At 30.7% G+C, this 26,231-nt stretch overlaps 18 protein-coding genes across 18 annotated transcripts; 9 read left to right on the top strand and 9 right to left on the bottom strand.

Moving 5' to 3' along the window:
* Positions 1-64: 64 nt before the first annotated feature.
* cubi_00536 (origin recognition complex 4 like AAA+ ATPase) lies at positions 65-2,205 on the top strand (the record flags this gene model as incomplete). Its single annotated transcript, XM_029017550.1, has 2 exons — positions 65-514; positions 820-2,205. The coding sequence occupies 2 exons, from the start codon at positions 65-67 to the stop codon at positions 2,203-2,205; spliced, it is 1,836 nt and encodes a 611-aa protein (XP_028873348.1).
* cubi_00535 (uncharacterized protein) lies at positions 2,206-2,658 on the bottom strand (the record flags this gene model as incomplete). The annotated part of the gene is made up of 1 exon (XM_029017549.1): positions 2,206-2,658. The coding sequence occupies one exon, from the start codon at positions 2,656-2,658 to the stop codon at positions 2,206-2,208; it is 453 nt and encodes a 150-aa protein (XP_028873347.1).
* A 284-nt stretch (positions 2,659-2,942) lies between these two features.
* On the top strand, positions 2,943-4,157 carry cubi_00534 (uncharacterized protein; the record flags this gene model as incomplete). The annotated part of the gene is made up of 1 exon (XM_029017548.1): positions 2,943-4,157. One exon carries the CDS (start codon positions 2,943-2,945, stop codon positions 4,155-4,157), a length of 1,215 nt encoding a protein of 404 aa, XP_028873346.1.
* Positions 4,158-4,220: 63 nt separating this feature from the next.
* cubi_00533 (uncharacterized protein) lies at positions 4,221-6,002 on the top strand (the record flags this gene model as incomplete). The annotated part of the gene is made up of 1 exon (XM_029017547.1): positions 4,221-6,002. The coding sequence occupies one exon, from the start codon at positions 4,221-4,223 to the stop codon at positions 6,000-6,002; it is 1,782 nt and encodes a 593-aa protein (XP_028873345.1).
* Positions 6,003-6,025: 23 nt separating this feature from the next.
* cubi_00532 (uncharacterized protein) lies at positions 6,026-8,452 on the bottom strand (the record flags this gene model as incomplete). The annotated part of the gene is made up of 1 exon (XM_029017546.1): positions 6,026-8,452. The coding sequence occupies one exon, from the start codon at positions 8,450-8,452 to the stop codon at positions 6,026-6,028; it is 2,427 nt and encodes an 808-aa protein (XP_028873344.1).
* A 194-nt stretch (positions 8,453-8,646) lies between these two features.
* cubi_00531 (translation initiation factor) lies at positions 8,647-10,275 on the bottom strand (the record flags this gene model as incomplete). Its single annotated transcript, XM_029017545.1, has 1 exon — positions 8,647-10,275. The coding sequence occupies one exon, from the start codon at positions 10,273-10,275 to the stop codon at positions 8,647-8,649; it is 1,629 nt and encodes a 542-aa protein (XP_028873343.1).
* Positions 10,276-10,714: 439 nt separating this feature from the next.
* cubi_00530 (uncharacterized protein) lies at positions 10,715-11,632 on the top strand (the record flags this gene model as incomplete). The annotated part of the gene is made up of 1 exon (XM_029017544.1): positions 10,715-11,632. One exon carries the CDS (start codon positions 10,715-10,717, stop codon positions 11,630-11,632), a length of 918 nt encoding a protein of 305 aa, XP_028873342.1.
* A 60-nt stretch (positions 11,633-11,692) lies between these two features.
* On the bottom strand, positions 11,693-12,970 carry cubi_00529 (U2 SNRNP auxiliary factor; the record flags this gene model as incomplete). The annotated part of the gene is made up of 1 exon (XM_029017543.1): positions 11,693-12,970. One exon carries the CDS (start codon positions 12,968-12,970, stop codon positions 11,693-11,695), a length of 1,278 nt encoding a protein of 425 aa, XP_028873341.1.
* A 67-nt stretch (positions 12,971-13,037) lies between these two features.
* Positions 13,038-13,583, top strand: cubi_00528 (uncharacterized protein; the record flags this gene model as incomplete). The annotated part of the gene is made up of 1 exon (XM_029017542.1): positions 13,038-13,583. The coding sequence occupies one exon, from the start codon at positions 13,038-13,040 to the stop codon at positions 13,581-13,583; it is 546 nt and encodes a 181-aa protein (XP_028873340.1).
* Positions 13,584-13,614: 31 nt separating this feature from the next.
* On the bottom strand, positions 13,615-15,528 carry cubi_00527 (SUMO-1 activating enzyme subunit 2; the record flags this gene model as incomplete). The annotated part of the gene is made up of 1 exon (XM_029017541.1): positions 13,615-15,528. The coding sequence occupies one exon, from the start codon at positions 15,526-15,528 to the stop codon at positions 13,615-13,617; it is 1,914 nt and encodes a 637-aa protein (XP_028873339.1).
* Positions 15,529-15,601: 73 nt separating this feature from the next.
* On the bottom strand, positions 15,602-17,326 carry cubi_00526 (transporter protein; the record flags this gene model as incomplete). Its single annotated transcript, XM_029017540.1, has 1 exon — positions 15,602-17,326. The coding sequence occupies one exon, from the start codon at positions 17,324-17,326 to the stop codon at positions 15,602-15,604; it is 1,725 nt and encodes a 574-aa protein (XP_028873338.1).
* A 139-nt stretch (positions 17,327-17,465) lies between these two features.
* Positions 17,466-18,197, bottom strand: cubi_00525 (proteasome subunit Alpha type 7; the record flags this gene model as incomplete). Its single annotated transcript, XM_029017539.1, has 1 exon — positions 17,466-18,197. One exon carries the CDS (start codon positions 18,195-18,197, stop codon positions 17,466-17,468), a length of 732 nt encoding a protein of 243 aa, XP_028873337.1.
* A 152-nt stretch (positions 18,198-18,349) lies between these two features.
* On the top strand, positions 18,350-19,668 carry cubi_00524 (dynamin-like protein; the record flags this gene model as incomplete). The annotated part of the gene is made up of 2 exons (XM_029017538.1): positions 18,350-19,556; positions 19,610-19,668. 2 exons carry the CDS (start codon positions 18,350-18,352, stop codon positions 19,666-19,668), a joined length of 1,266 nt encoding a protein of 421 aa, XP_028873336.1.
* A 63-nt stretch (positions 19,669-19,731) lies between these two features.
* Positions 19,732-20,526, bottom strand: cubi_00523 (uncharacterized protein; the record flags this gene model as incomplete). Its single annotated transcript, XM_029017537.1, has 1 exon — positions 19,732-20,526. The coding sequence occupies one exon, from the start codon at positions 20,524-20,526 to the stop codon at positions 19,732-19,734; it is 795 nt and encodes a 264-aa protein (XP_028873335.1).
* A 120-nt stretch (positions 20,527-20,646) lies between these two features.
* On the bottom strand, positions 20,647-21,453 carry cubi_00522 (uncharacterized protein; the record flags this gene model as incomplete). The annotated part of the gene is made up of 1 exon (XM_029017536.1): positions 20,647-21,453. The coding sequence occupies one exon, from the start codon at positions 21,451-21,453 to the stop codon at positions 20,647-20,649; it is 807 nt and encodes a 268-aa protein (XP_028873334.1).
* Positions 21,454-22,152: 699 nt separating this feature from the next.
* Positions 22,153-22,584, top strand: cubi_00521 (uncharacterized protein; the record flags this gene model as incomplete). The annotated part of the gene is made up of 1 exon (XM_029017535.1): positions 22,153-22,584. The coding sequence occupies one exon, from the start codon at positions 22,153-22,155 to the stop codon at positions 22,582-22,584; it is 432 nt and encodes a 143-aa protein (XP_028873333.1).
* Positions 22,585-22,728: 144 nt separating this feature from the next.
* Positions 22,729-25,219, top strand: cubi_00520 (uncharacterized protein; the record flags this gene model as incomplete). The annotated part of the gene is made up of 2 exons (XM_029017534.1): positions 22,729-24,531; positions 24,614-25,219. 2 exons carry the CDS (start codon positions 22,729-22,731, stop codon positions 25,217-25,219), a joined length of 2,409 nt encoding a protein of 802 aa, XP_028873332.1.
* A 66-nt stretch (positions 25,220-25,285) lies between these two features.
* Positions 25,286-26,170, top strand: cubi_00519 (uncharacterized protein; the record flags this gene model as incomplete). The annotated part of the gene is made up of 1 exon (XM_029017533.1): positions 25,286-26,170. One exon carries the CDS (start codon positions 25,286-25,288, stop codon positions 26,168-26,170), a length of 885 nt encoding a protein of 294 aa, XP_028873331.1.
* Between the last annotated feature and the right edge of the window lie 61 nt (positions 26,171-26,231).

Genomic DNA, 26,231 nt, shown 5'->3' with positions numbered 1-26,231 from the left:
AACGATTGAATTTACAATCATCTCCATATACTTAGCTTCATGTATTTTCATTTACCTAGAAGCGATGAGAAAATACCGTTGTAGAGAATTAACAAAATTTATCAATAGATTATTGGTACCTTTCCTGGATAGCAAAGATAGTGTGAACGGTTTTGTAATTACACATATTTGTTTATTGATTGGGATTTCAATTCCTATTTTCAAGGAGTTTCTATTAAAAAAAGATGTTAAGGATTTTGATATTGTTTCAGCAACTTTAGGAATTGCAACAGTAGGTGTAGGAGATGCATTTTCTGCTATTTTTGGAATATTATTTGGGAGGATATGCCTACCTGGGAACAAGGATAAAACTTTGATTGGAATGTTCGCATTTTTTATATCGACATACTCATATTTACAATTAACCTGTTTTTTTTCCGCAAGTAAATACTCATTGTCAAAGTTATATGTAATTAGCTTTTTTTCATCATTACTTGAAGCATATTCTCACTATATTGATAATGCGACCATCCCTGTGTACTCACTTACTTTGTATACTAATATTAGGTAAAATTGAATTAATAATTTTTATATTAATATTATTACCAATTTGACAAATTTTTTCCCCTCATTTTCCCTCTAATTACTATTTTTATATTGAAATGAGCAAGAAACTTGAAAAGTATATAAACGATGTAAGTTTTAACAAAAAATGACTATTCTAACAATTTTAATTAAATTCTTAAGGTCTATGAACATTTATTTTGCAATCAAAATTATTCTTATAAATTATTAAATGCCTTACAAAGACAAATTCGCACTAATATATTACATTTACAGGAAAACTCATTGGCAGAAAACCAAATATCGAGATCTCACAATTATTCGGCAGTTCCAAATCAACTGGAAAATATTTTGGATCAGATTGTGATTAATAGTACGAGCAGGTCATGCATTTTAATTGGTAAACCGTGCACAGGGAAAACAAAGCTAATCTATTCATATTTTAATAAAAAGAAAACTGAAAATATTTCTAATGAATTAATTATAATACACCTCAATTGTCTAAATTATGATGATAACACATTACTTTCAGCTCTCTTAGAACGCATAAATGAACAATTTCCAATGCATAGAAAGCTTTTTAGTGGCCATCAAAAAATTTCAATTTTGAAGGAAAAGTTATTAGGGCTTTCAAAGTGTGGATATACAATAGTGCTAGTATTGGATAATTGTGAACCAATTATCGTTGGTTCTTCAAATGCTTCACACTTGAATTCGAATATTACTGGATATTCTTCTAGGCAATTTGCACTTTATACTTTAGTTGATATCATGCATTCATCAGAAATCAATCTGATACTAATTTTGAGTACATCAATGTTTGATTTGCCAGATTTCTTTGAAAAAAGAGTAAAAAGTAGAATGTCTCAAAGAAGAATTTTGTTGGAAGAGTTAGTGAATTTTAAAAAACAAGATAAGGTGAGAAATGCTTTACTTAAAGCTGAAGAATTATTAAAGATTGACAAAAAATCAATTTCTGAAATAGAAGAGCTAAATGTAGATTCATATAATGACTCTGTAACTAGCCTATTTTCCTATTTGCTAGACGAAAATAAAGAATCGAGAGAAATTTTAAAATACTGGGAATTCTTGGTTGATTTCGAAATGGAAAGTGAAATTTTATCGAATTTATTATATCAGTTTCTACTACTTACACCTTTCTGTAGCATAAAGGAGTTTATGAAAATATTCTCAATTAGTAACAAGAAAAATATTCAAAAGACTAGAAATGAATTTAGGCTGCTTAAGCAGGGAGTAAAAGTACAGGAGTGTATGAAGTTAAGAAGATTTGAAAGCCTCAGCATAATTCAACATACAATTTTGGTTGCAATAATTAAATTGATATCAATGGGAATTAAGAATATAACATTTAAAAAAATAATTTATGAATTAAATTCACTAAAAAATCACATTTCGGTCCAGTCTAATTTGTCTGGATTAAACCTCAACCATACAGAAGAATCATATAAATCGTCTTTTCTAATGATGGTAAAAATGGGAGTAATCGAACCTGCATACAATATAAAAGGTAATGTTTCATATAATACAATGAGTACAACGCCTGTAAAATTTACGCAACATAAATTATACAACGAGTCGATACGATTATTTAACATTCCAACTGTTCTTCAATATTGGTTAAAAAACAACATCTTGAAATAATTATTTATATGACACCATATTTGATCCCTTCGTTGTATAGCATATAGGAATTGAAGCAAGGCACTCCCATCTAAGAATTTTGTTTTCATTATAATCACCACCCACTCTATTATTATTCACATATTCTTTAATTGATTCATTAACTAAGCTCTTCCAATTCATGGGGCCGTTCTTCCTAAGTATCTTCTCTATAAGCGTTTTAAACTCCTTCTTTCGATCTATAGAACTTTTTCCTACACTATGAATTGGTTTCTTGCTATTCTTAAATTTACCGCAGTATTTTTCTTCTTCTGTAATGCAACTATTATGACTTCTATAATCAAAGCCCTCGAATGTAGAATTACAATCGATACATGTGAATTCCCAAGCATTACGGCATTTCCCAATACAGTGAGAATCTACTTTATTCTTTTTTAGTACGTCTTGACAATTTCCGCATACAAACGAGACCATCTTAGTTAATAAATATATTTATCCTAAAAATAAAGTTAAAATTTGCCGCGAAATTCATAATTATATGTAGTGGAATTAAATGACTCACAATCATGTAACATTTATCCAAACAATTCCCTAATATTCTAGGTTGTTAATTTACTCCATCTTATTTGCAAAATTTTAAAATCAGCATGCCTTCATCCATATTTGAATAAAAGGTATTTTTCACAACTATCATTTTTTCATTAAAATTGTAATAAACTTTTCTAATTTTATTATTGCTGGTATGTTATTAAGAAGCTATGAGTGAGGATTTTTTGTTATGGCCAAAAATAGAGGCCATTATTTTCTGTAAATTTGATGAAGAACTTGGCCCAATTGTGCTTTGTAGCAGCCCTTCAGATATTTTTGGATCCGAAAAGCCTCAGTTATGTTCAATAATAACAAAATATCTACTACCAGATATTCACTTCGCCGGGAAAACAATTTCATTTGTGATCGGTAATAAATGGAAAGCTATAGGAGTCCCAATATTTATTGAAGGTAGCCAGTATTTAAGAAACAGCTTTCAGTTTACGGTATGTATCATTGTAAAAAAAACATCTTACAATTTTTATCAAGAAGTTTATTCAAGGCATATCGCTCGGATTCTTGGTTCGGCGTTCAAATTATTGGAAGAAGATTGTGGAATACTTTATTACTATTGTACATATGCTGAAAACCTTCCTGATTTGTTGAAAAAAATAACGAAAAACAATAATGAGATTTTATCATTTCCTAAGAACATCTTGGAAGTTATTGAAAATGTTAGATCTCAACTTAATCAAAAACACCAGGTATTTTTTGAATTTGGAGATGCCAGTATTTTAAATTTCAGAATTAGAAAGCCTTCGTGCAATATAATAATAAATCCGGAAGATATTCCATTCCCTTCTGAAAAAAAAATGATCTCAGATATTAAACACATTGGTATAGATTTTTCACTAATTAAAATATTACCTTATATTAATGGAGTTAATACTATCTTTGAAATATCAAAATATTGTTCATTACCTATAGAAGATGTAATATTATGTATGGAACACTTAGTTCTATATGGTTTAATTAATATCATTGATATGATTTCTTCAGAAAACAGATATAGATATGTTGGTGACGAAGATGAACATGGCTTATATAGAAAGTTATGTAACGAATGTATAAACGCAGGGAACGTATTATCATTCACAAAAAAATACTACCAAGAGCTTAAAAAACATAAAATTAAGAGCATTTACAGATTTATTGCAAATGGAGTTGTATCTAAAAAAATAATTAGGCTCCACGAAATTCCTATCATATTTATCAAATCTACACCACAGCATTCAGAAATTGAAAAAAAATTATTGCAGCTTTGTAATGGGAACAACACTTTAGACCATATACAAATCCTATTCGGGTTTAACAGCAAATCCGAGATTATCAAATTTATTTATAATTTATTTAATGATTCGTCCATTTATTGGGCATATCTTTAATATATTGACCTTTTTTTACGGCGCCTAAGTTAGATTGACATTCATTTTGAAGATTGAATATTAATGCAAAATAATGTTAACAATAGTTTTAGGGAGATTCATCAACCTCCTTCCACATACCTTGTAAACAAGGATTTAGATGCAATAGTCACCGAAGAAAGTATGGAAATATTTGATGATAGAATTTATGAATCAGAAACACAAAAAAATGAGGATTCTTCAAAAGAAATATTAGAGAATGTTGACTTCTTGGATCGAGTAGTTGATCAATTTTATGGAAATGAAAGGACATCTAGTATTCGAAAGATAAATGACGAAATGGGTGAAGGCAGTCCTCTTTTATTTCCAAATGAAATAACGAGAAATACAGAAATAATAACCAGCAATAAAAGACATAAAATAATAAATAATAACAACCAGAAGTTAGGTGGAAGCAGGGAATTTCTAGATGCAATCCAGGCTAAGACCAGGAAATACATTACTTTTGAGATTGGTAGAGGATATAAAAGATGTTTGCTTTTGCAAACTGGTGAGTTATTAAGGCTTGTACATTCATACAACAAAGAGTGCTTACTGCAGGATACTGTACCGGGTGCCTTAAAACTTCGTGATTTAAGACAAGTTGTAAGTATGGGTAGTAGCCAAAGACCCTCAATTGAAGTAAGAAGAAATTGTATTTTAGTTAACGTACCACACTTTAGAGTAATCATTTTGCATCAAAAAGTTTTGTTAATTGCATCAGGATATTCGAGATCCCCACTTGAATATCCAAGCAGCGGAATTAATTATAATTATCCTAGTAGTAGCAATAACAAACCTGAGAAAAGAGAAGAAGTTTTTAAAGAACAAAATAATTGTACAAATAAGAATACATTTTCACTTAACGATGTATCACTTGAAGTTACAGTTCCCTATTCATCTTCAATTGACGTTCCAAATTCTCCAAATAATTATCAATGCAAGCACGATGTTATAAATGAGGTTAACTTTGACAACTCAATGGCAGTACAGTTTGACTCCACTAAGATTAACAGCTTTCCAAAAACCGGAATTGAATATACCCCAATTGAAGGTTTGTCTGATAAACAAATATATTCTAGAAATTCCCAGTTTATTCCTCCTGGAATTGAAGATGGGTTTCCCTTATTAAGGAAACTAGAACATATTTCCGGTATTGAAAGCTCCACTCCATTTGAATATTTGGTTTTGGAAACTATTTTAGTTGAATCATGTAATATCATAAACCGGCAAGTGAGACCAATAAGAGACTCCGTGTTGTTTATACTTGATAGCTTTCCAGGAAGGAATCGAGAAACAAGAAGGCTTTTAGACGCAGTTTCAGAACTTAGAAGGAGATTAAATGCAATAGAAGAACTTGCACAAGGGCTTTTTAAAGCAATTACTGAAATGCTTGGTAACGAAGAAGATATGCAACGACTTGAAATTTCATTTTATTGGAATAGACCAGAAGCGTGGGAGTATCCAAAAAACACACCATATCATGAGGAAGTAGAAAATGTTTTAGAGTGCTATGCGCAAGAAGTTGAGATGATGCTGCAGCAAATAGAGTCAATAGGTGAATCTTTAGAAGATGCTTTGGAAGTGCTAACACTTGAACTTTCTTCATTGAGAAATTCAATAATGAAAGCTGACTTAGGCTTATCAATTATCGCGACAATTGTTGGGTTTTGTGGCTTTTTTGCAGATTGTTTTGGAATGAATTTTAGAAACGGACTTGAGGAAGTGGGGCCTGCACTATTTTGGTTCATAACATGCGGATTAATTTTGTTATGTGCCGCAGGGGCAATTGTTGTTCTTACAACATTTAGAAAAATAGATTTATAATAAATTTATTGTTATTAACATTTTTATTGCTTTTCAGAAGGAGAATTTCCTAAAAACTCTCTTAATGCCATTGTTACATAAGATGATTTTGGTAGTTTGCATGAAAATACTATTGTGTTCACTTGGGAATCTCCGTTTTTATTGTCACATTTGTACTCAAGTATTTTTGGCGACAATACAGGCTCAACTTTTCCCAGGTCTCTCTTTAATTCAGGATGGCTAGTTAAAACATCAAGGTCGCTTAGAATAACTTTAGAATCAGGAAATTTGTTTACATCGTCGTTTCTTCTTTCAACAATATTAAGAGCTACGTAATTAATATAATCTGGAATTACCAAAATTTTCCTATAACCACCTGCTATTCCCATACAATTCTCTTTAATATTAATCCCAATCAATTCCTTTGCTAGTTTCTCGTATTTTTCCTTCATAATTGGAGGATAAATAACATCGTCTCCAGGCAAAGTAAGTACTACATCTTGGATTGTGAACTTTTCCAACTCTGATTGGTTTTGTAAAACTAATACATTTTGTTCATTAATAAATGCCGAATTTTCATTTTTGTTAGAATATTTATCTGAATTCGTAGTCATAACTATATCACCAATAACCGGGTTCTTTCCAAATTTATTTATTCTTTCGCTTGCGATGATATTGAAAAAGAGTGATTGTAAAGAATGTATGTAAAGGGAGTAAGAATTCTTTGGTATTAAATTAATACTTTCTTTATATATATCTTTTTTAATTTCATCTTTAGTATTACTTTCTATTCTCTTCTTTTTTTCTTTAATGAATCCATTCAATATTAATTTTTCTAAATAGCAATGATTTGTTAGCTTTCTTTGATATTCTTCATAATCTTCATTAGTTATTTTTTTGTAAAGTTCTCTTTTTTCTGTTGAATAATTGCTCATTTTTTCTTCATCAAATCCAAGAATTAGATAAAAAGCTTTTTTCCATTCTCTCTTCATTAGTGAAATCCCAATTTTATAAGTAGGAATTTCGCTGGTTCCAAACCTTTGCAATCCAAAATAATTAATAAAGCCCAATGATTTTATTTCTCTAATTAATTTTTCTACCACTTTCAATGTCAGTTTCTCATTCCCAGATTCTGTTCCTAAATGTGTATCTGAAATTTCTAAATCTCTGATTACAACATGAAAAAGATTACCGTTGAGGTCACCAATATTTATCTGTTTATTTTCATATTTAAAGTCCGAAATCCTAACATTGCGATCCCAACTTTTTGAAGCCGTTGAATATAATAACTGATTTTCTAGAACTCTATAAGCGGAAGCTCTTTGCACTGTTATCCCTCTCCTGTCTTTTAAACCTGCTATTCCAAAAGATTTATGATTCCTTTTTAAACATTTCGAAATCATATTTACTGCATCTACTGTGTCTCTATTTTCTTTGTAAATTGTGAAATGAATATAGTCCGGAATATTTGGATCCCATCTTTCATTACTCCCAAATGTAAAATTCATTTTGGTTTCATTAATTGACTCTGATTCAGTCTGCTCAATTCTTTGTTTTTTACAAGCTGGGTCAAAATTCGTTGTAATTCCATCCTCTATTAGATTTGTTTTGCAATCATCAATCTGTGTCTGAGTGTTTTGCTTAATATTACGTAATGAGTAAATATAGTCATTTGATGGTCTCAAAATTATTGTATCGAAGTGCCTCTCGCTACAACTATGGTTCAACACTGGACGGTTAAAATCATTAAGGGAGTTTAATTCTATTTCATTAATTTTAAAGAACCTCGAAATCTCATTAAATATCTCATTTGATATAGAAATACCTTTGTATTTAAATAATTCTACTTCATTTAATACATTAATATTTTTCGAATTTTCAATGGTTTGAGATGTGATAAATGGAACAAATTTTTTTATTAACTGATGAAATTTCTTTCTTTTTTCTTTTTGGGAGTTTATAAAATCTTTCTTTTTTAAGTCATTTAAATCATTTAGTAATAAATTATTTTCTGCAGCAATGCTATTAGGGCTGGAACTAAATAATTTAATATTTAATTCAAATCTACTTTTTAGATTGCCTCTACTATCCAATTTAAACAATCTATTGCTTAATGAGTTATTTCTTGTAAGCTTTTTTACTTCACCTAAAATACTAATAAAAGTTATCAGATTGTTAATACAGTATTGAGATACTCCTAGGTTTTCTAAATTACAGATTAGTTCAGAATTTATTATTGAATTATCATTGTTTAAAATGTTATCACCAGAAAGTATCTTCTTTCTTTCTTGTATTTCGTTAATTATGTCGTGTTTATTTCTTATTTTTGAAAGGCTACAAACATCGCCATTTCTTTGTATTTCATAAACGTGGAAATCCTCAAAATACTTCTTTATTGTCCCTCTTAACCTAACATCAGGCGATCTAATGAACTCATCTATTCCATATTCATTACCAGTTGGTCTTTGCATTTTTTACAGGGTAAAAGTCAGCAATTTCACGCGGTGATCTCGCGCGTGGGAGTCGAGAAACAAATGAATACAGTAATTTTGACTAATTATAAAAAAAAAAAAGAAGCGAATTATCTCAAGTAAAATTACTAAAGAAAGAAATTTATACAAACAGTGATACTTTCGATTATATAAAATAAAATTTTTATAATCAATCACATCTGTTCTCTTTTTTCTGATCTATTAGATTGCTTGTTAGGTTGTACTCTCCAGTTTTGTTTATTTTTCTGAGAATTGTTGTAATTGAACGAAGGGTTATTACTTAAGTTTTGAATCAGCAAATTGCTTCTAAATAATATGTTTCTTGTTTTATCTGAAACTAGTTGAGAAGGATTATTACTCCTATCAATCATTTCAACTCTATTATGCTCATAATCTAGTTTTCCATCGAGATGGACATTCCTAATCAAATTAACTATCCAGCGTTCTGCCTCAATGCTGGTCATAGATAATTCATTTGATATCACATTAAGATCGATTGATTTATGAATTCTACAATATATTTCAAAAATGAGAAGCCTTGCGTTTTCTTCTATATACTTTTGTATTGGATTTAAAAAGAAGTCATTCTCTGTAACAGAATTAAAATTATTAAGTATCTTTTGAGAAGCTTCAAAATCAAAATTTACAAGTAGGTTGAGGATGAGTTCTGTAAAAGGGTCTTTATATTTATCTCTGTTCAATGTAATGATATTTACAATGCTATCCAAAATGTCTTTATTTCGTCTCATTACTATCCCAAAACAGGCTAGGTACCTTATCAAATGAGGGCAGACAGTCGAAATAACCTGAAAATTTTTTTCAGAAGCAAACCAATCAAGAAACGGACCCCAAACATTGGCATTAACGTTTATGTTTGAACCAATAGAATTGCTATTGTTAGAGTTTGAATTATTTTGCGTAGTATTTGCAATGCTTTGGCCACTTACATTAGAAAAAGATTTGTTAGCAGAAAAAGATGATTCTCTGAAATATTGTGTAAATAGAGGGAAAAGGGACCAATGCACTAACCAGCTTTTGTATAAATAAATCTGGATCGGATTTATTTTGTGAAATTCCCTCGACAATGTGTCATCAATTAGTTGGAAATAATTAAGATATGCTGCTGGTTCAATAGGTTCTGAATATTTTGACAAATTAGAAACAATTCCATTTGCAATGGAACCAAAATAACATTCCACTCTCATTATCAAGGGAACCTCAATATTAGTGCAATCTGGAATAATTTTAAGAATTATATCTAGTATGTTTTGCGACTCTCTATATTTTCCAGAAGAGTAAAATAAACGTGAGAGACGAATTAACATTTGGACTGGATTAGAAGGAAATAGTTGGGATTCATTATTTAAATCTTCAGCATCCGTATTTGAGCTATTTGACGAACTAGGACATAAATCATTATCACTCTCCAAATACCAATGTTGTAGTTCAATTAAAGATTTTTTTTTTAGACTCCTGCTAGATTCATCATGAGTTTCCTTCCATTTTTTAAGTGCAGCTATTAGAGAACTCAAGGATCTTGACAATGATTCAAGCTTTGTTAAAGTGCAATCCTTTTTAGATAATTCTTCTGCTAAAATCTGGGGATATAATTCCTTCATATCATCATAAAAATGCGTGGTTTTTAAAACATCTATTTCGGCTGACTTAAGAGATTCCAAATCATAAATTTTCATTTCTTTGAACCATCTTACTAGGTAAAGTAACATTTGGGAATCCAGATAAGATGAAACTAAGCTGTTTATGTCACTATTCATAATGCCATTATTGTTTGTAGTGTTCATGTTTATTGAACAATTATTTATAAATCAGATTTACTCCTACTTGTATTAAATTGAGACAACGCGCCAAATAATTGCGCTATGGCTAACCTTTAATCTTTATGAATTAATAGCTCAGTTACAAAATACACATGCAAATAATGTATTCTCACTCATGCAAATAATTTAAACTTGACTAGTATTAGAAACTTTCTTTTATTCTAGAAGTATTTTTTTTTTTTTTTGCGGTAGCCAGAGACGTATATAAGGTACCCACTGCATTTGCAACAATTGCAAAATACATTTTTAGCACACAAATATCTGAAAAAAACTAAAAACTCGCAAATTACAATTAGTACAGAATATATAGGCGAAAAATCTTATCTAAATGATATTATTCTATACAATAGATTTAATTTTATTTATTATTCTTGATGTAGTAATAATACAACAAGCATTAAAGATGAAATCGACATACTATTCAGAAATGAGATTCACAAGTATGTCATCTATATCTCATCGTACAAGAGTATGTTTTATTCTACTTTGTTTATTAGCCAATGTAACGAGAACGATTTCAATTATTATTTTGGATCTTACATGGCCAATTGTTAGCGAATATAGATTTTTGCTGGAAAATGGAACAAATATTGAAGAGTGGTCATTGGATTTGCTAAGAACGCTACCATCTCTAGTTTATTTGTCATCATACTCAGTAGTTGTACTTTTTTGGGCTCACATCTATTATACTTCAATTTTAATTAGTACTCCTCAAATGATTTCGTTTTTCATTGCAATAAATACAATAATATATGGTTTTTATATTATTGGAATGGCAGTTTCACTTTTCAGCAATCTTTTAAGCTTTGCTGGATTTTCAATGTTTCTGCTTGCAATTTTATACATCTCAATTTCAATTTCAATGCTATATTATGGAATAAAAGTTATTTCACATTTAACTAGACGTGCTGCAAGTGGTACTATTTTGAGATACAATGTTATACAACGTGTTTTATTTCTCACAATATTCTGCCCAATACTTTTATTTATAAGAGGGATTATTTCTGGAATTCAGTGCATTTATAGTATTATTGGAGTCCCAGCTTATTTTAAAATATTCGACAAAACGCCTATTGGGGATTCATTAATATTTATTTTGACAGAGTTATTCCCTTCAATAGTTATAGTAGTCTCATTTTGGCAAAAAATCTCCCCCTCAACTCTAACAGTGTCAACCAGGGGCCTTGGTTTTACTTCTGGGGTTTTTAGTAATATAAATAATACAAACGAGAATCATAACACACACCATTCATTAAATTTAATTCAAAATATAAACGCATTAAACAATATTGATGAACTGGTAAAGAAGGTAGAGAAATAAGCTAATATGAGAATTTTTTTGTAATCTGTAAAAATACTCGCAAAAATTTAAAAAGTTTAATTAAGACAATTTTTGGCATTCGTAATAATAAGAAATGATATTATATTCATGTTTTAAATACTTTTCAAGTGGATAAAACGTAGCAGAAACAGTTTTAATATTGTCGAACACTCTTCCATTAAATTGGTATTGCGCACGTCTTGCAGCAGTAATATCTGAGAAATATATAAAAACCTTACCAGCTCCACTACAATTATGAAATTCCTCAATAACTTTAGGACGTGGACAAAATATTTCAAGAATGGTTCCATATATTTCTGCTTCAGATCTAATTGAGTCCAAAGTAGAATTGTATATTTCATCATCTATTAGTTCTTCAGGAAGGAAAATATTGAGTAGTTGAATTATTTGGCTAGGTGTCTCCCCAATTTGCTTCGAGTACTTCATCATTAAGCCAACTACTGAATTGCTAAAAACATTATAAGTCATACTAGTAGGGATTTCTGAAATATGTAAATATTCACTATTTTGGATTACACTCGAATTAACAGAAAAGTTAGATGAATTGAATTGACTACTATTTGAGTTGGATTTGGATATGATGCCACTTCCAAGATGGATATTCCAAATTCCATTTTTGGTTGATTCGATTGGCTTTCCGTGAAGCGTAGAAATTGCCTTTTTACAAAGAGAACCTTCTTCAAATTCAAAGCTTCCAACACCTTTTGGAATTCCTGTAATTGGATCATATATTATTGTTAAAGACTTCAGTTTCCCAATATTTTCTAGTTGTTGCCTGATTTTATCTTCGTCAATATCAGTAGGTAGATTTTTTAATATACATTTTTCGTTCTCTTTGGAACTGTTGTATTGTTTGATTCTTGGAATAATAAATCTTTTCAAAGTCTCATCACTATTCAGATGAGAGTATTTAACTGGTCTTCTACATAATAATTTGATATTCTGTGAAGTAATAGCAAGGCCATCCAATTTCAAGCAAATGAGTGGAAATAAATTTGAAGTAAAAGTTACACAGAAAATTTTATTTATTTGATTCACATTTTCCAAGTTGGGAGTTGATTCAGCAGAAAACTTTAAATATGAATAATCAGATTCGACGACCTCTTCTATTAATTGTTGTTTTTCAAGATCACTGGTTGTTTTCCCCAAAATAGTCAAAATAACGCTAGTCAAAAAAATATTAACGGTTTTGGAGTCGAAGACGTGAGGGTCTGAGCCAAACTCTACAGTTCTATAGGCTATTTCAGATTCATCTATACTGCTTTTCCATTTAGTTTTTTCGGGGCATGACTTATTTCCATCATTTAATTTGTCCATTAATTTAATAATTTTTGAAATTCATAAAGCGGTTATTTTCCCAAGTTTATTTTTTGTTTTAATGAAAATGTCGAAATGTGCAGATAATTCAGAAAATAATACAAATAATATAAACAGAAAGATAACTAGTTCGATAAGCAATAGCATTAGATTGCTCCTGAAAAAATTTGAGGTTGAGCTAGATGACCCCAATGTATTGGAAACGGCTACAGAAGCATACATTAATTACATTGAATTATTAGGAAAAATTTCATCAAGTGTAGCACTCACAGCAGGAAGAACCCAAGTAAACATTGTAGATATAAGGAAATCAATTAAGATCCTAGATATTAAAAGATACGAGCAGGTATTCTTGCATAGTGAATTGGAAAGCATTATCAAGAAAAAGAATGATTTTGGAACAAACTTTTCAAAAACAATAATACCTGATATCTGTACAAATGGTAATTCTCTCTGGAAGGATGTGTTAAGTGACAAAAATAGCTCAAATGAGAAAAGTCTTGACCCTGAATTATTCGAATTTGTTGATTCAATACCCAAGTATATACCTGATTTCTTACCAATTTTCCCACCTAGACTCGACTATTGTGATAATAAATTTAGTAATAACTAATATAAAAATAGAAAAGGAGTCATAAACTTCATTATTTTCTTCTTTTAGAGCTAATAAGTTCACTTTCATTTATATTTGGATTTCCCCTCTTCAATAAAGAGCTATAAATTGTATCTTCTTGAAGTTCAGACAATATCTCATCATCAGAACTTTCTGGTTCTTTATTGTCATTAGAGCATTCGAAAGAAGAAACTTTGGCAGATTCTATTGTTATTATGAATGACTCCTTGTTTTTTTCATAAGTTTGAGAGTTTTTTTCTGATTCCAAAATGTTTTGGTTGCAAAGACTAATTACTGCATCACACTGGAATTTTACACAGGAAAAGTCTGTAATAGAAATTATACAGCCATCAGTGAACTTCCAATATGAAAGAGATTTTTGAGAACTAATATTAAGAAAGTGATCTTCTTGTAACAAATCGGGATCCCAAATACATTTTCCATTTAGCTCAATTGAGGGTTCGGAAAGCTTTAAATGCTGACAAATAATTCCCTTTACAAACTCCATTAAATTCCATTTATCAAAGCTTCCAATCTTTATTTTAATTAGTACTTGAGAACAAATTAAGCATTTAGGGTTGCATTTTTCAAGGTTTTCTGGGCAAATCATAAATCTTCCCATTGGTACAGACCTAATCCATACAAACTTATTCACAGATAAAGAGTTACTACAAGACAAATCGTCGGCATTTTCCACTGTAGAATTGGCTAAACTTGATAATTTTGATTTCAACATCAGTAAAAGTTGCACAACTTGTGTCCCCGAAACAATCGCATTTGTTGATGCAACTGCAGGAATAATTGATCCTGCAATTGATTGGCAGGCCCAACGGGACTGAAGAGGGATATGGAAATTATAAGATCTTAAGTTGGAAGCAGCCGAAATGAAATCCATGACATCTTTGTCATCCTTATCAAAGCAAAGTGAAGATTTACCAATTTCATTCATTCTGTTTTTAATAATTTTATATACACTGTTGAAAAATAATTCAGAACTTTCTTTGACGGAAAGAACTTTTTGTTCAGAGTTCTCTGAATCTTCTGAAGTAAGTTCCTGATCCTTATAGTTTTTTATTTGAATGTTGTTCCAGGTTATTGGAACAGGGATTTTCTTATTACTGTTGATATAAATCTCTTTATTATTTGCTAATGAAGTTATTTCGGAATAAAACAAGAAATCAAACATATTTACTATGTAGTTTTCAATAAATTTGTCAGCTTCATTTTTTTCCAATTTTTTTAGATGCTCTAAATCTATTTGAACTTTTTTTGATATATCGCTTAATATGTTATCTGAGTCTTCTTTTTCATCATGTCTAACTCCAAAAATAATCTCAAAAAGATATTTTGACCAGGCAATCGTGTGTTGAGGTTTGTCGGGTACCGATCTAATTGTACAAACTGGAAATGATTTCTGAGTTGGCGGAGGATAGCATTCATAGCATCTTGAGATCCTGGGAATTATTGGATGAACCTGCCCATTATAGCCTGCACTTCCTGAATCAATTAACTCAATATTTGAAGCTAAACAAACTTTATTTACGTAACTTCTCGCAGAAATATTATCAAGTGCATTTAGAACAATATCAAATTGACTAAAAAATTCTGTTCCAAAATCCATAATGTTCCCAACAATACCTATAATATTTGATTTTGGTCGGTTATTAGAGTGGCATTTATCAAATAATTTTTTTGCTTCTGATGCGACAACAGTTGACTTATACATCCCTACATGTTTCCTACGAAAAAAAAACTGTCTGTTTAGATTACTGATATCTATTCCATCCATATCTATGATTGTAATATTACAGAAACCACAGAGAATCAAATCTTTCACAAGTTCGCATCCGATCCCTCCAGCTCCAACAACAATTATTTTCGTTAGCTGTATCTTAAGGAATAGCTCTTCACCGAGCACTTTTTTCACATTTTCAAAAGGATTCATTATAATTAATATTGAATTAATTCGCAATAATTATTGCGGTAAATTGTTATGTAAATGGTTGAAAGGCAAAAAACTACTTAATAAAAAGCTGTTTTGGGATGTCTATTTGGTTCGCAATGATGATCTTTTTTTGTGTTATTTTCGGTGATATTAGACAATTGAAATAACTGCATAACGTTGCTAGTGAATAAAAAAAGAATGTAGGTAGAGAAATATATAGCATTATTTTTATTCCGACTTCTATAGGATTATACCTTCTTTTTAGTGCACCGAATGGGAAGTATTCAATTATATCCATGATTATTCCAATAATTACAGGGGATAAAAGGAAACCTACAAAATTAAAAGAAAATTGTGCAATTGCTGATGCGAGCTGTCTCGTTTTGCTTGATACGCTCTTCATTATAACAATGAGCGACATTGGTAGTGTACTTGTAAGGAAAAATAATATAATGATCATCCCCCAAAAGAAGCTGATATAGGGATGAGTTTGAGCTACTACCATTGACGTGATAAATCCAATAAAAGAGAATATTGTGCACAAAGTTAGTATAAATCCAAACCCATTTGGATGATAATCATTAATTAAATCACCTGTAATACCTCCAATATATACTCCAAGTGTTGGGCCTGAAAGATAAATACATGCAACTGAGAATACAGATGTAATCCTGTCTACTTTAATAACTTCTACAAAATATTGATTTAACCAAAATAATGTACATGTTGTGAAACAGTAAACTCCACAAACTGCAAAAGTTGAAAACATAAATATGGGGTTTGAACATATTTCTCTAATTTCAAGGCTTTTTGAAGAATTAGGATTATTCGATTGGGATGGAATTAAGAGTACACTAGATCTTCTTAGTTTACTGTTTCTCTTGTTTAAATTATTTTCGTCAGGTAATAAATTATTATTTGTCGACCTTCTTAGGTCAACACCTGAAACAAGAAGCCCTGTAGTTTTTGAATATTCAATTTCACTAAGTTGCTCCTGATCTCCAACATCTAAAATTTCTCCTGGAATAAATATTAATATAAGTATTATTGGTATAATTAATGCAGACTGAATAATAAAAGGTCCTCGCCAGGAAATGAATAAAGAACTAAGTTTTTCACTGGATGACATGTAATAAATATTAATATCCTCGGCAGTAAAACAAGTGAGGATTCCCCCAAGTAAATACCCAAAAAATACTCCAACCATACTAAATAACTGTTGATATGCAAGCCATGTGGTTGTACTAGATTGAGGAGAAAATTTCTCAACCCACAAAGGAAGATAAACAATTGAAAATGCTTGGAAAAAACCACTAAAAAATCTAGATGCATATATTTCTGTTAAAGTTAAGGATTTTGATGAATAGATTCCGCTAAAAACCACAAATATTAGCGAGCCGATAAGTAACACCTTAGACTTCAATACTGGTAAGAATAATCCAGTTAATAAGCAGCCAATTAAAAAACCCATATAAACCATTGATCCTATAAAACTAGATTGCGCATAACCTACCCCAAAGCTCTTCTCTATGTATTCAAGATTACATGAAACAAATCCATGGTCCAAACAGAGGACAGTTGAAATAAATATACTTAAGAAAAAAGTAATCTTCAATAGTTTTGGGTTGAATTCTTTGCCAGTATTTTTGTTGGATATTGATAAATCTAAACCATCACTTGTTATTTCTCCTTCAAAAAGTGATACATATAGACCTTGCAAGGTAGGGAAAGATGTTCTTCTTGATGATCTTCTTACAACAGATAAATAAGAATTATTATTATTAGTCTCAACTTCCATTTTATAACTAGTTCTTTTCAAACCGAACGATGTGTTAATCTCACAAATATCGTGCGCCCCCCACAAAAAATTTAGTTAAAATACAATGAATGATAAAATTAATGAAAATCCGTATCAACTACAATTTAAATTAAACCTATTATCTAGTTTTATTCTCATTTTCAGCAGCAATTTTTGATTCTATTGCTGAAACAAGCATATCCGTTTCATCATCAGAAAGGAAGCTGCACCCTTTTTTATCAACTACTACAATTTCCATATTTCTAGAACCTGATTCAACAACTTCAAGTAATGCACTGATAGCTAAGTTAATAGTTTCTTCTCTTGTCATATCGTTTTTATAGTTTTTTTCTAGAAATTCTTGTACAGTCTTTGAATTCTGCCCCACAGCTTGTGCTTTCCATTCAAGCGCAATCCCAGAAGGGTCTGTTTGATACAAGCCTGGTCTGCCATCATTATGAACACCTGCAATCAGAGTTGATACTCCAAAAGGTCTAACACCACCTCTATGGGTATATTTTTGTTGTTGTTGTGCAGCAAACCTGGATATATAATCTACTGGAGGTGCGTCTTCGATATTTAACCTATAGTTTTGGCATTCTAGTCTTATCTTGTTTACGAGAACTCTCGCGTCAGCATGAAGTCCAGCAAATGCAAGGCAAGTATTGTCATCAACTAATAACAATTTCCTTGCACTCCTAGGATCCTGGAGTTTTGCAACAGCCTTTCTTTCTACAGCGAGCACTACACATTCTGCCCCACGTACTCCAATGGCACCATACCCTTTTCGAACTGCCTCCATTGCATATTCCACTTGAAGTAGATGGCCATCCGGAGAAAATACAGTTATCGCTCTATCGTAAAGTGACATTGTATAAAATGATAAATTCTTTTTAGAAAGAATAATTTATTATTTTATTTGAAATTGAGTATAATAAATTCGTTAATTTTTGCGGTATTATCTTTCCCGTAAAGCATAACCCCTCAAAGAAATTTGTGTAGAATTTATTTGTTGGAGAATAAATGCACAATTCAAATGTATTTTATTTTATAAATGGTGAGCATCATGATCTAATTAACTGTTATTATTGTGAATCATGTAATAAGTTGATATCTCAAGAAGAAGTGAAGATCGAAATAGATACTTATTTTTGCCCCAACTGCCTAGAAAACATTCCTTCAAGTGAAGCGTTTTCAAGAAATTTTAGATGCATTAATTGCCATGATTGCCCGAGATGTATGGCAACAATTTCTACAAATAAATTAAATCTGGGAATTGAATCAAACGAAAATAATGGAGGAATAGTGCAATTTTCTTATAATTGCGGGTTTTGCTATTTTTCATTAAATGCTGATTATGGAATGAATATAGTGAGTGAGGTTAATGAGACAACTAATAAGGAACCTAGCAATGGAAGCAAGAAGTTGGGTGCAGTTAAATACAAAAACAGTTTTAGTCTGCAAGAGTCGAATTATTTATCTCTAATTTTTGAAAAAATGAGTAATTCAATGGCTAAACATTTTGATCCATATATTATTAATGATACGACGAAATCAAAGAACCTTGATGATGAGCAGGAAAAATTGAATCCTGCATTAAGAATTTTGGAAGAAAAGCAACAAATTTTAACAAGTTTACTAAAAGAAAAGAACTTGTGGCAAAATAACGATAAATTGAAATGCCTTTCAAATATCAAAAATTCATTTCCAAATTCACCGGAGAAAAATAATTTATCATATAGACAATATCTAAATCATCCAGAAATTATAAATTCAGTTTATCTATCATTAAGATCAAATTCAAACAATGGGGCAATATTATATCCTTTTGAAAAAAAATTATGTGTACAAATATCCAAGAGATGCACAGCATGTAAACGCCTTGTAATAAAACCACAGTTGAACCCACTTTCTCAACCGCCATTTAGAGTTAACTTGAGTGCAAACTTGTTCCTGCCAAACTTCAGAATAGTTTCTATCAAGAATGCTTCGCCCGATAATCGTTCTTTTGAAAGAGTTATAAAAATTAAGATTGAAAATTTAATGGATAGGCAAGTCAGAGTTGATTTCCTACCTGAAAAAGACCAAAATGAACAACTATCTATTGAGAATTCAAAGATATATTCAATTTTCCGGATAGAACCAAAAAGCCTTAATATTGAACCTAAATGGGATCCATTATTAGAACAACAAGATCAACAATCAAACATTTTAGCAAGTGAAAAGCGGGGTAGGAACAAGAAATATTTGGAGGTTTTCATTCGTGAATCCGAAGGTTTTCAGGAGAATTTGGAACTAGAATTAACTGCTTTTACAAATTTCCAATCCCCTACTGGGAATGAATCAACACTTAAAATAAAAATAATCGGTAAAACAAATATTTGTAATGAGAACTATACAATTAATTAGTAGTCTGCAACGCGTTTCTGACGCTTTTTATATATAATAACTATAAACAATGCACCAACAGAAACGAATAGTATTAATCCACATATAATAATAATTCTTGTATTTGACCCACTTTCCAAATTACTGGGGAGTTTCCCGCCGTTCATTTCCAACTCTATAGATGAAACTAAAGTTCCCTTTTGACCGGATGGTCTAAATGTTACTGCGGATGCATCATATGGTGATGATTCGCTTTCTTCTTGCATTTTTTGAGTCATTGGAACTGCATAAATACCTGGTAAATTATCGGGAGCCATACTTTCGACTTCGTTGACTTGTGTTGGACTTCCTTCTATATCTTGAGGATTGGATATGGACATTGTTTCTATAATTTGTTCAGTTGGATCGATATGCCGTCTTCCTGCAGTGGTATAACACAGAATTCTAGTGCTTTTTTTTCCACTTGGGAGTTTACATTCTTTCTGGGACTCCGCTCTTGGCAACAACCTAAAATTCACAGCTTCAAGTGAAAGCCACAAGAAATCTTCGCAATGTCTTCCGCATCGACTATAACATTCTGAACATGCGTCTGGGGTAGTTGGGTCACATCCATGTAAACCATAATCTTCACAATTAGGTATTTGCCTGTCAAATTGCTTCTTTGCCTGGTCTTCCAATACTCTGATCTGTTTACTTTTTTCCTTTTTTCGCTTGAAAATATTCTTTATTTTCCAGCAGGTTGCACCTGAATTGAAAATCAAAAGGAGAATCATTATTCCAATGAAATAATGACTCGCCTTCGTGAAACTCATTTCTTTCTAGTTATATTTAAAAATACCTTCATAAAGATAAGGGATCGATTAACTAAAACGCACACTAACAACACACAAATAAGGGTGATAAAATAAGACTCAAAAAAAAAAAAAAATTGTTTATACCTTATTTTCTAGGTGATTTTTAATTTGGTTATATGCATTCGAAAGAATATGAAATGCATCTGCAGATCTTGGATGATCAATCTTGTCTGGGTGAATCAATCTTGCCTGTGTACGGAAATAACTATTAATTCTTTTTAGAACTGATATTTTATTTTCTGATGTTATTTTATTTGGTATTTGAAATAGTTTATATGGTTCATATCCAAACTTTAGAATATAAGTCAATGCATATGCAGTTTCATAAGAGATATTTGGATGGTTTTCAATACACTCCCGGACCTCTAAATCAATGTTCTGACGTCCATTATTATTGTAGGATTTCATTTCAAATAGCTGTTTAGCTTCTGCAATTAGTTCTCCTTGCTTTCTACGATATTCTTCCTCTTTTTTTATGTCCAATTTAATTGCATTATTTCTATATTTAGGTGACAGGTATTTCTCAGAAGAGCAAACCCTGCATCCTCTTGATATATCTTTCATAGCATATATGAGCTTATGGCCCATATTACACCTTAACCAAATTCTCATTCCATCGATAGTATTTGTACCTTCAATATAATCTATTCCAGCAACATTTTTGAACTTAGTATGAGATAGCTTTTCCGTTATTTTTTTCTCAATTTCTACACATTCTGGGCATTTTTGAGAATTTCTTCCTCCTTTCCAGCCATGAAAGTTGCAAATATGTGCGTTAGCTCCTATTACATTTACCTTTTGAATGCTCGGTTTGTATATAAAACTTTTAAACTCAGGTTTAATCACTGCCTTACTTCTACACCCATAGAGTTCACCCTTATCCATATTATATCCAAATAAGTTATAATTTGGAACAAATAATAATCTACATAAGTTTCTTTTACCTTTCAATAAATAATCGTACAGACTATTTATTAGAAGATGTGGAATACCGCCATACGTTTACTTGTTTAATCTTTTACACTTATTTGTAGTAGCTTCACATAAAGCTAAACCGAGTTAAAGCTGTTTCTAAAAAAACTAATTAATTCAAATGAATACAAAGGAAATAAGAGAAAACATGGAATTGACTGTGGAGGAGTTCATTCGGAAACAAATTAGTGAATATGTAAGTAGTATGAATTCATTTTATTTTTTAAATTAATTTTTTTAGAGCACAAAACTAGATGAAAGACTAAATTCTTGTGCAAGTGGCATTAATAAAAAAATAAATATTGAATGCGAACCAAAAAACGAAGCTTAGATCCTCATGTTAGTTATTAACGTACTTGATTTACTTATTTAACTTACAAGAAATGATTGGCGCCTGCATTTGTATTCCTTGTACTTATTCGTTAAAATTTTATTAACATTTTATGTAATATTTGTATATACATAAATATATATTCATATATATTCAACTTTTCATAATGGAATATGAAGTGTTCTTTGGTTGTAATTGTGTTGGTATTTTTATTGTAACCTGCATTTTTTTATATCACTTTTTATCATCTGATATTCCAATTGAATTTACTAAATTGGAGAATGAGTAGAGGTGAGCTAGAAGAAATTGACTCTTCATACAGTAATGTTAAAAAAAAGCCAATAAAGCTACTCAAGCATAAGAATTCCAATTTGAAACTCGGAATAAACGATTCCAAAAAAAATGTTGTAGGCCAAACAATTAAATTGACTTGTGATCATAAATGCAAAAAGAACAATTCTGAATGTTCCTCCCATCCTTCAGACCTTAATAGTGATGCTATACCTATAGCATCTAATTCTTTTGTTGGAGAAAGCGAAACTACAGGGTATACGAAAGCAGAATTATTACATAAAGAAGTACAAAGAAAAAGGATCCAAAAGCAAATTGAATCACGTGCATCCTTAACACACCGTCAAAGAGTTTCAAAGTTCAATGAAAAGCTGTCCATGCTACCAGAGCATTTTGATATACCAAAAGTTGGTCCAGGATAATCTTATTTATTAGGTTTCTCTAGTGTTTAATCGACGGTTGTGTTCTCCCCCTAGTCATAAGTTTTTGTGTAAATATTTGGCGCATGTATTTTTTTCATTAATTTAAAATCCAAACTTATTGTTAAATAGAAGAAATAATGAAAAATGAAATCGTTGCTTTTTGTTTGTGAGGATTCCTCTTCAATTAATCATAGCTCTGCCCAGAGATTGAAACCCGGAGATCGGTGGTTTTTCGGTGAAACTGAAATTATTGATAAACAAAATAACGCACTGAATATCCCATTAGATAATCACAACTATAGAAAGTTTGAACTTGATCAAATCATTACATATGATTTTGATGAATTGTCATCGATCGCAAATGATCTAGCAGAGCAATGTTTTCTGAATAATTCTAATAACTTAGTAATTTCAACTTCATATTCGTTTGGTAATAATTGCCCATTATTACTTGAAGGCTTGTACAATGAAAGCAATACACTAGTTGGCCCAGGACTCTTTTTGTTGCTATCAAGAAGTATTTTAACAACTATACAAGATCAGAGTGAAAATAAAAGATTTAGTTTGCATTGCTCTTGGAATGGGATGCTAAACAGTGGAGAGTTCACTGATATGTTTGAAGACTTAAGCGAAAAAAATGAATCATTTGATATGGAAAACCTATCTCCAATCAGTGAAGAGTTTGGATTTACCAGTATTTTTAAAGTTGAAAGCGTTAATTCACTTGCAGCAATAATAAATGCTAAACGTAAAGCATCTGACTGGAAAAAAATTTGCCATTTTATATTTACTTTTAGAATATTTAAGGATTTTAATGAAATTGAGTCTGGAAAAAATGAACAAATAGGCTCTGTATCTCTAGTATCACTTGGGGAAGGTATTAAAACAAGGTTTTCGGGGCAAATAAGCCCATGGAACGTACTAGAAGTGGCAATGAAGGAATATAATAATCCAATTAGATCTAGCTTTTGTATGCTACAACTTTCACGCTATATTAGTGATTATTTTGAATTTCCAGACTTAATAACAATAATATATAGATTCCCATTTTATATTAACCCCATGAAACTCAGCCATGGTAAAGAAATCAAGTTTGTCCTAAACATGATGCTTTTCCATCAAACATTTGTTGATTTTATTTCATTAGAAGACGAAAAAGCTGATTACATTTCTAAAGTTGGTTATATTCCAGAAGCTAAATCAGTGCTTTCTGACTATTCAAATACAGAGACCAATCAGAATTCAAAATATTTGCAAGATTTTGGTTACGATTCACCAATTCAAATTAATTCATATGATAAATCGTCTTTTTTTTTCAATAATGAATTAAATGATGCACCAATACCACCACCAAATCCTGTATCAAAAAATGAAAAAATTGACTTAGAGTTTCAAGAGTATTTATCTAAATGTAATATTTTCACTGAAAATGAGTTTTCTCCAGAAAAATCCAGGATGGAAGAAAATAAAGACTTAGTGGAAAACTGTTCAAATTTACCAACACAAAAAAATTTAAAATATGAGTACGATGCACTTATACAAGAAATTAATATATTAGAGAATACTCTAATAGATAAGAACGAAATTATTATTAGATTAGAGAAATTAATTGAGGCAAGGGATCAAATTATCAAACAAAATCAAGAAACAATAAGGTTACTCAGACAAGACTTGAATAATGAAACTACCAAACTTAAGGAATTGGAACAAAGGGTTAAGATGAATAAGGGAGATAATCTTTTAAATAATTTGATACAAACCAAACAAAAATTACCGTTCGGACTTCAAAGAACAAGGCCTTCAACTGCAAATAGTAGGTTACCCAGCAAAAATTTGAGTATTTCCAATGAAGCTAAAACACCCACAGTTGCGATACAGAATAATGACGAAAATAATATTTCTGAATATACAAAAGAAGAAGCTATGCTGAATCCTGCTCTTTCTGGGGTAGCAAAAATGGCACTTGAAAAATTTTTGAGGAAGTGATCAATTTACCGCGCAGGAGTTTTTTTCCACATATGTTCTTTAGAATTTTATTATGAGTGATTCAGATAGTGATATCGCGTTATCAAAAAGAATCTCTAAGAGACCTTCCAAATTATGTGTCAATATTAAGAGTGAAGGATCTGACTCCGATTTTTCGGACAATATACCTTTAACTAGCAGAGTTCAGAAGAAAACCCAAAAGCCAAGGAAAACGGTAACAAATACAAAAAAAACTTCCAAGAAATCAACAAAAAAAACAAAAACTACTACCAAGCCTTCAAGCAAACCAAAAAGAAAGCAACCTATAAAGAGTGAAAATGATTCAGAAGACGATGATGTGAACAGGGATATCAAGAAACAATTTAGAGACGGGCAAAAATACATAACGCCTCCGAATGGTGATGCTACAAGAGCATTTTACGAATCTCTTTATAATGAAAATCCATATAGTATTATTGCATTGAAGTACTGCGTTGAAAATGGCGTATTAATGGGGGCAAAACACACTAATGCATATAAAAGACTGGAATACCTTAGAGAAAGTGGCCTATTAAAAAGATCGTCGGGGGGAATTCAAAGTGAAGCTGTTGAATGCTTAAAGCGTTTTGATAGCAAAAATGGTGGTTTTCCAAAGGGTTGGGACCATTAATATAATGCCGTTCGGGCACATCTAGTGTATAATTAGTTTATCCAATTAGTTCATAAGATTATTAATATGAATCATAAATTTGTATTAGAAATTGACAAAAACGATAATTTGATTGAATTTGTAAGATATGTTCTGAGTTCGAGATCTTCATCCGTTCCTAAATTGTCTCTTCCAATATTGGATAGAAATCCTGGGTTGCCTCAATTTTTGAAACCTGAAAAGCCAACATTTGAAAGGTATACAAGAGATCACGAAAAGATCAAATTTTTTAATAAATGCCTTCAAATTAAGCCGTTATATCCTGAAAAGTGCAACCACAAATTTATATTTAAATACTCTGATAAGCAGCCTGAAAGATGCTCGCATGCAAAAGAGTCAATTGATAAAAAAAAAAATTTTAACTATTCAAATAAGGAAATTAATTCAATTAGTAATTATAAATTTGGTCCAATAAATAAAGGTATTACACCATTGAGGGAAAGAGTTTGTTTAGCCTGTAAAAAGAATTCTTTGACAAAACTTTGTAATCAAAAAAAAAATAAACATGCCGAAAAAAGAAGAAATAATTTTTTGGATTATCCTAAAACTGTTTTGCAAAGTAACGAAATATTTGAGATAGATGAATTGTGTAAATACTTACTTGATAAAAATTCAAAAAAATTAATTATTGCAAACAATTTGTTTAAAGAGCCGTTAGATTCACTTTATAAAACAAAAGGTAGCTCAAAAAGAGCTGAACACTTTTCTGAGAGTTTTATCAAAAATACTATAAAAAGCCCAAATAAGTTGGTTCAGAAGATGTCAATCTCTATTAATAATACAGAAACAAATGAAGAATTGCATTCTCAATACTTTAAAAAAAATTATTTACAGTTACTAAATACTGATCCAATTAATTTTCGAAACGATAGTTTGACTTTTACCCATTCCATAGAAAGGCTTTCTATTTAATCTATTTCGTGCTACCCCGCTATATTTATGTTTATGAAAATATACACATCTTTAGAACACA

This window comes from Cryptosporidium ubiquitum, assembly GCF_001865345.1.
Source record: "Cryptosporidium ubiquitum isolate 39726 chromosome Unknown contig_7, whole genome shotgun sequence".
NCBI lineage: Eukaryota > Apicomplexa > Conoidasida > Eucoccidiorida > Cryptosporidiidae > Cryptosporidium > Cryptosporidium ubiquitum.
This window is presented reverse-complemented; position numbering and strand designations above follow the sequence as displayed.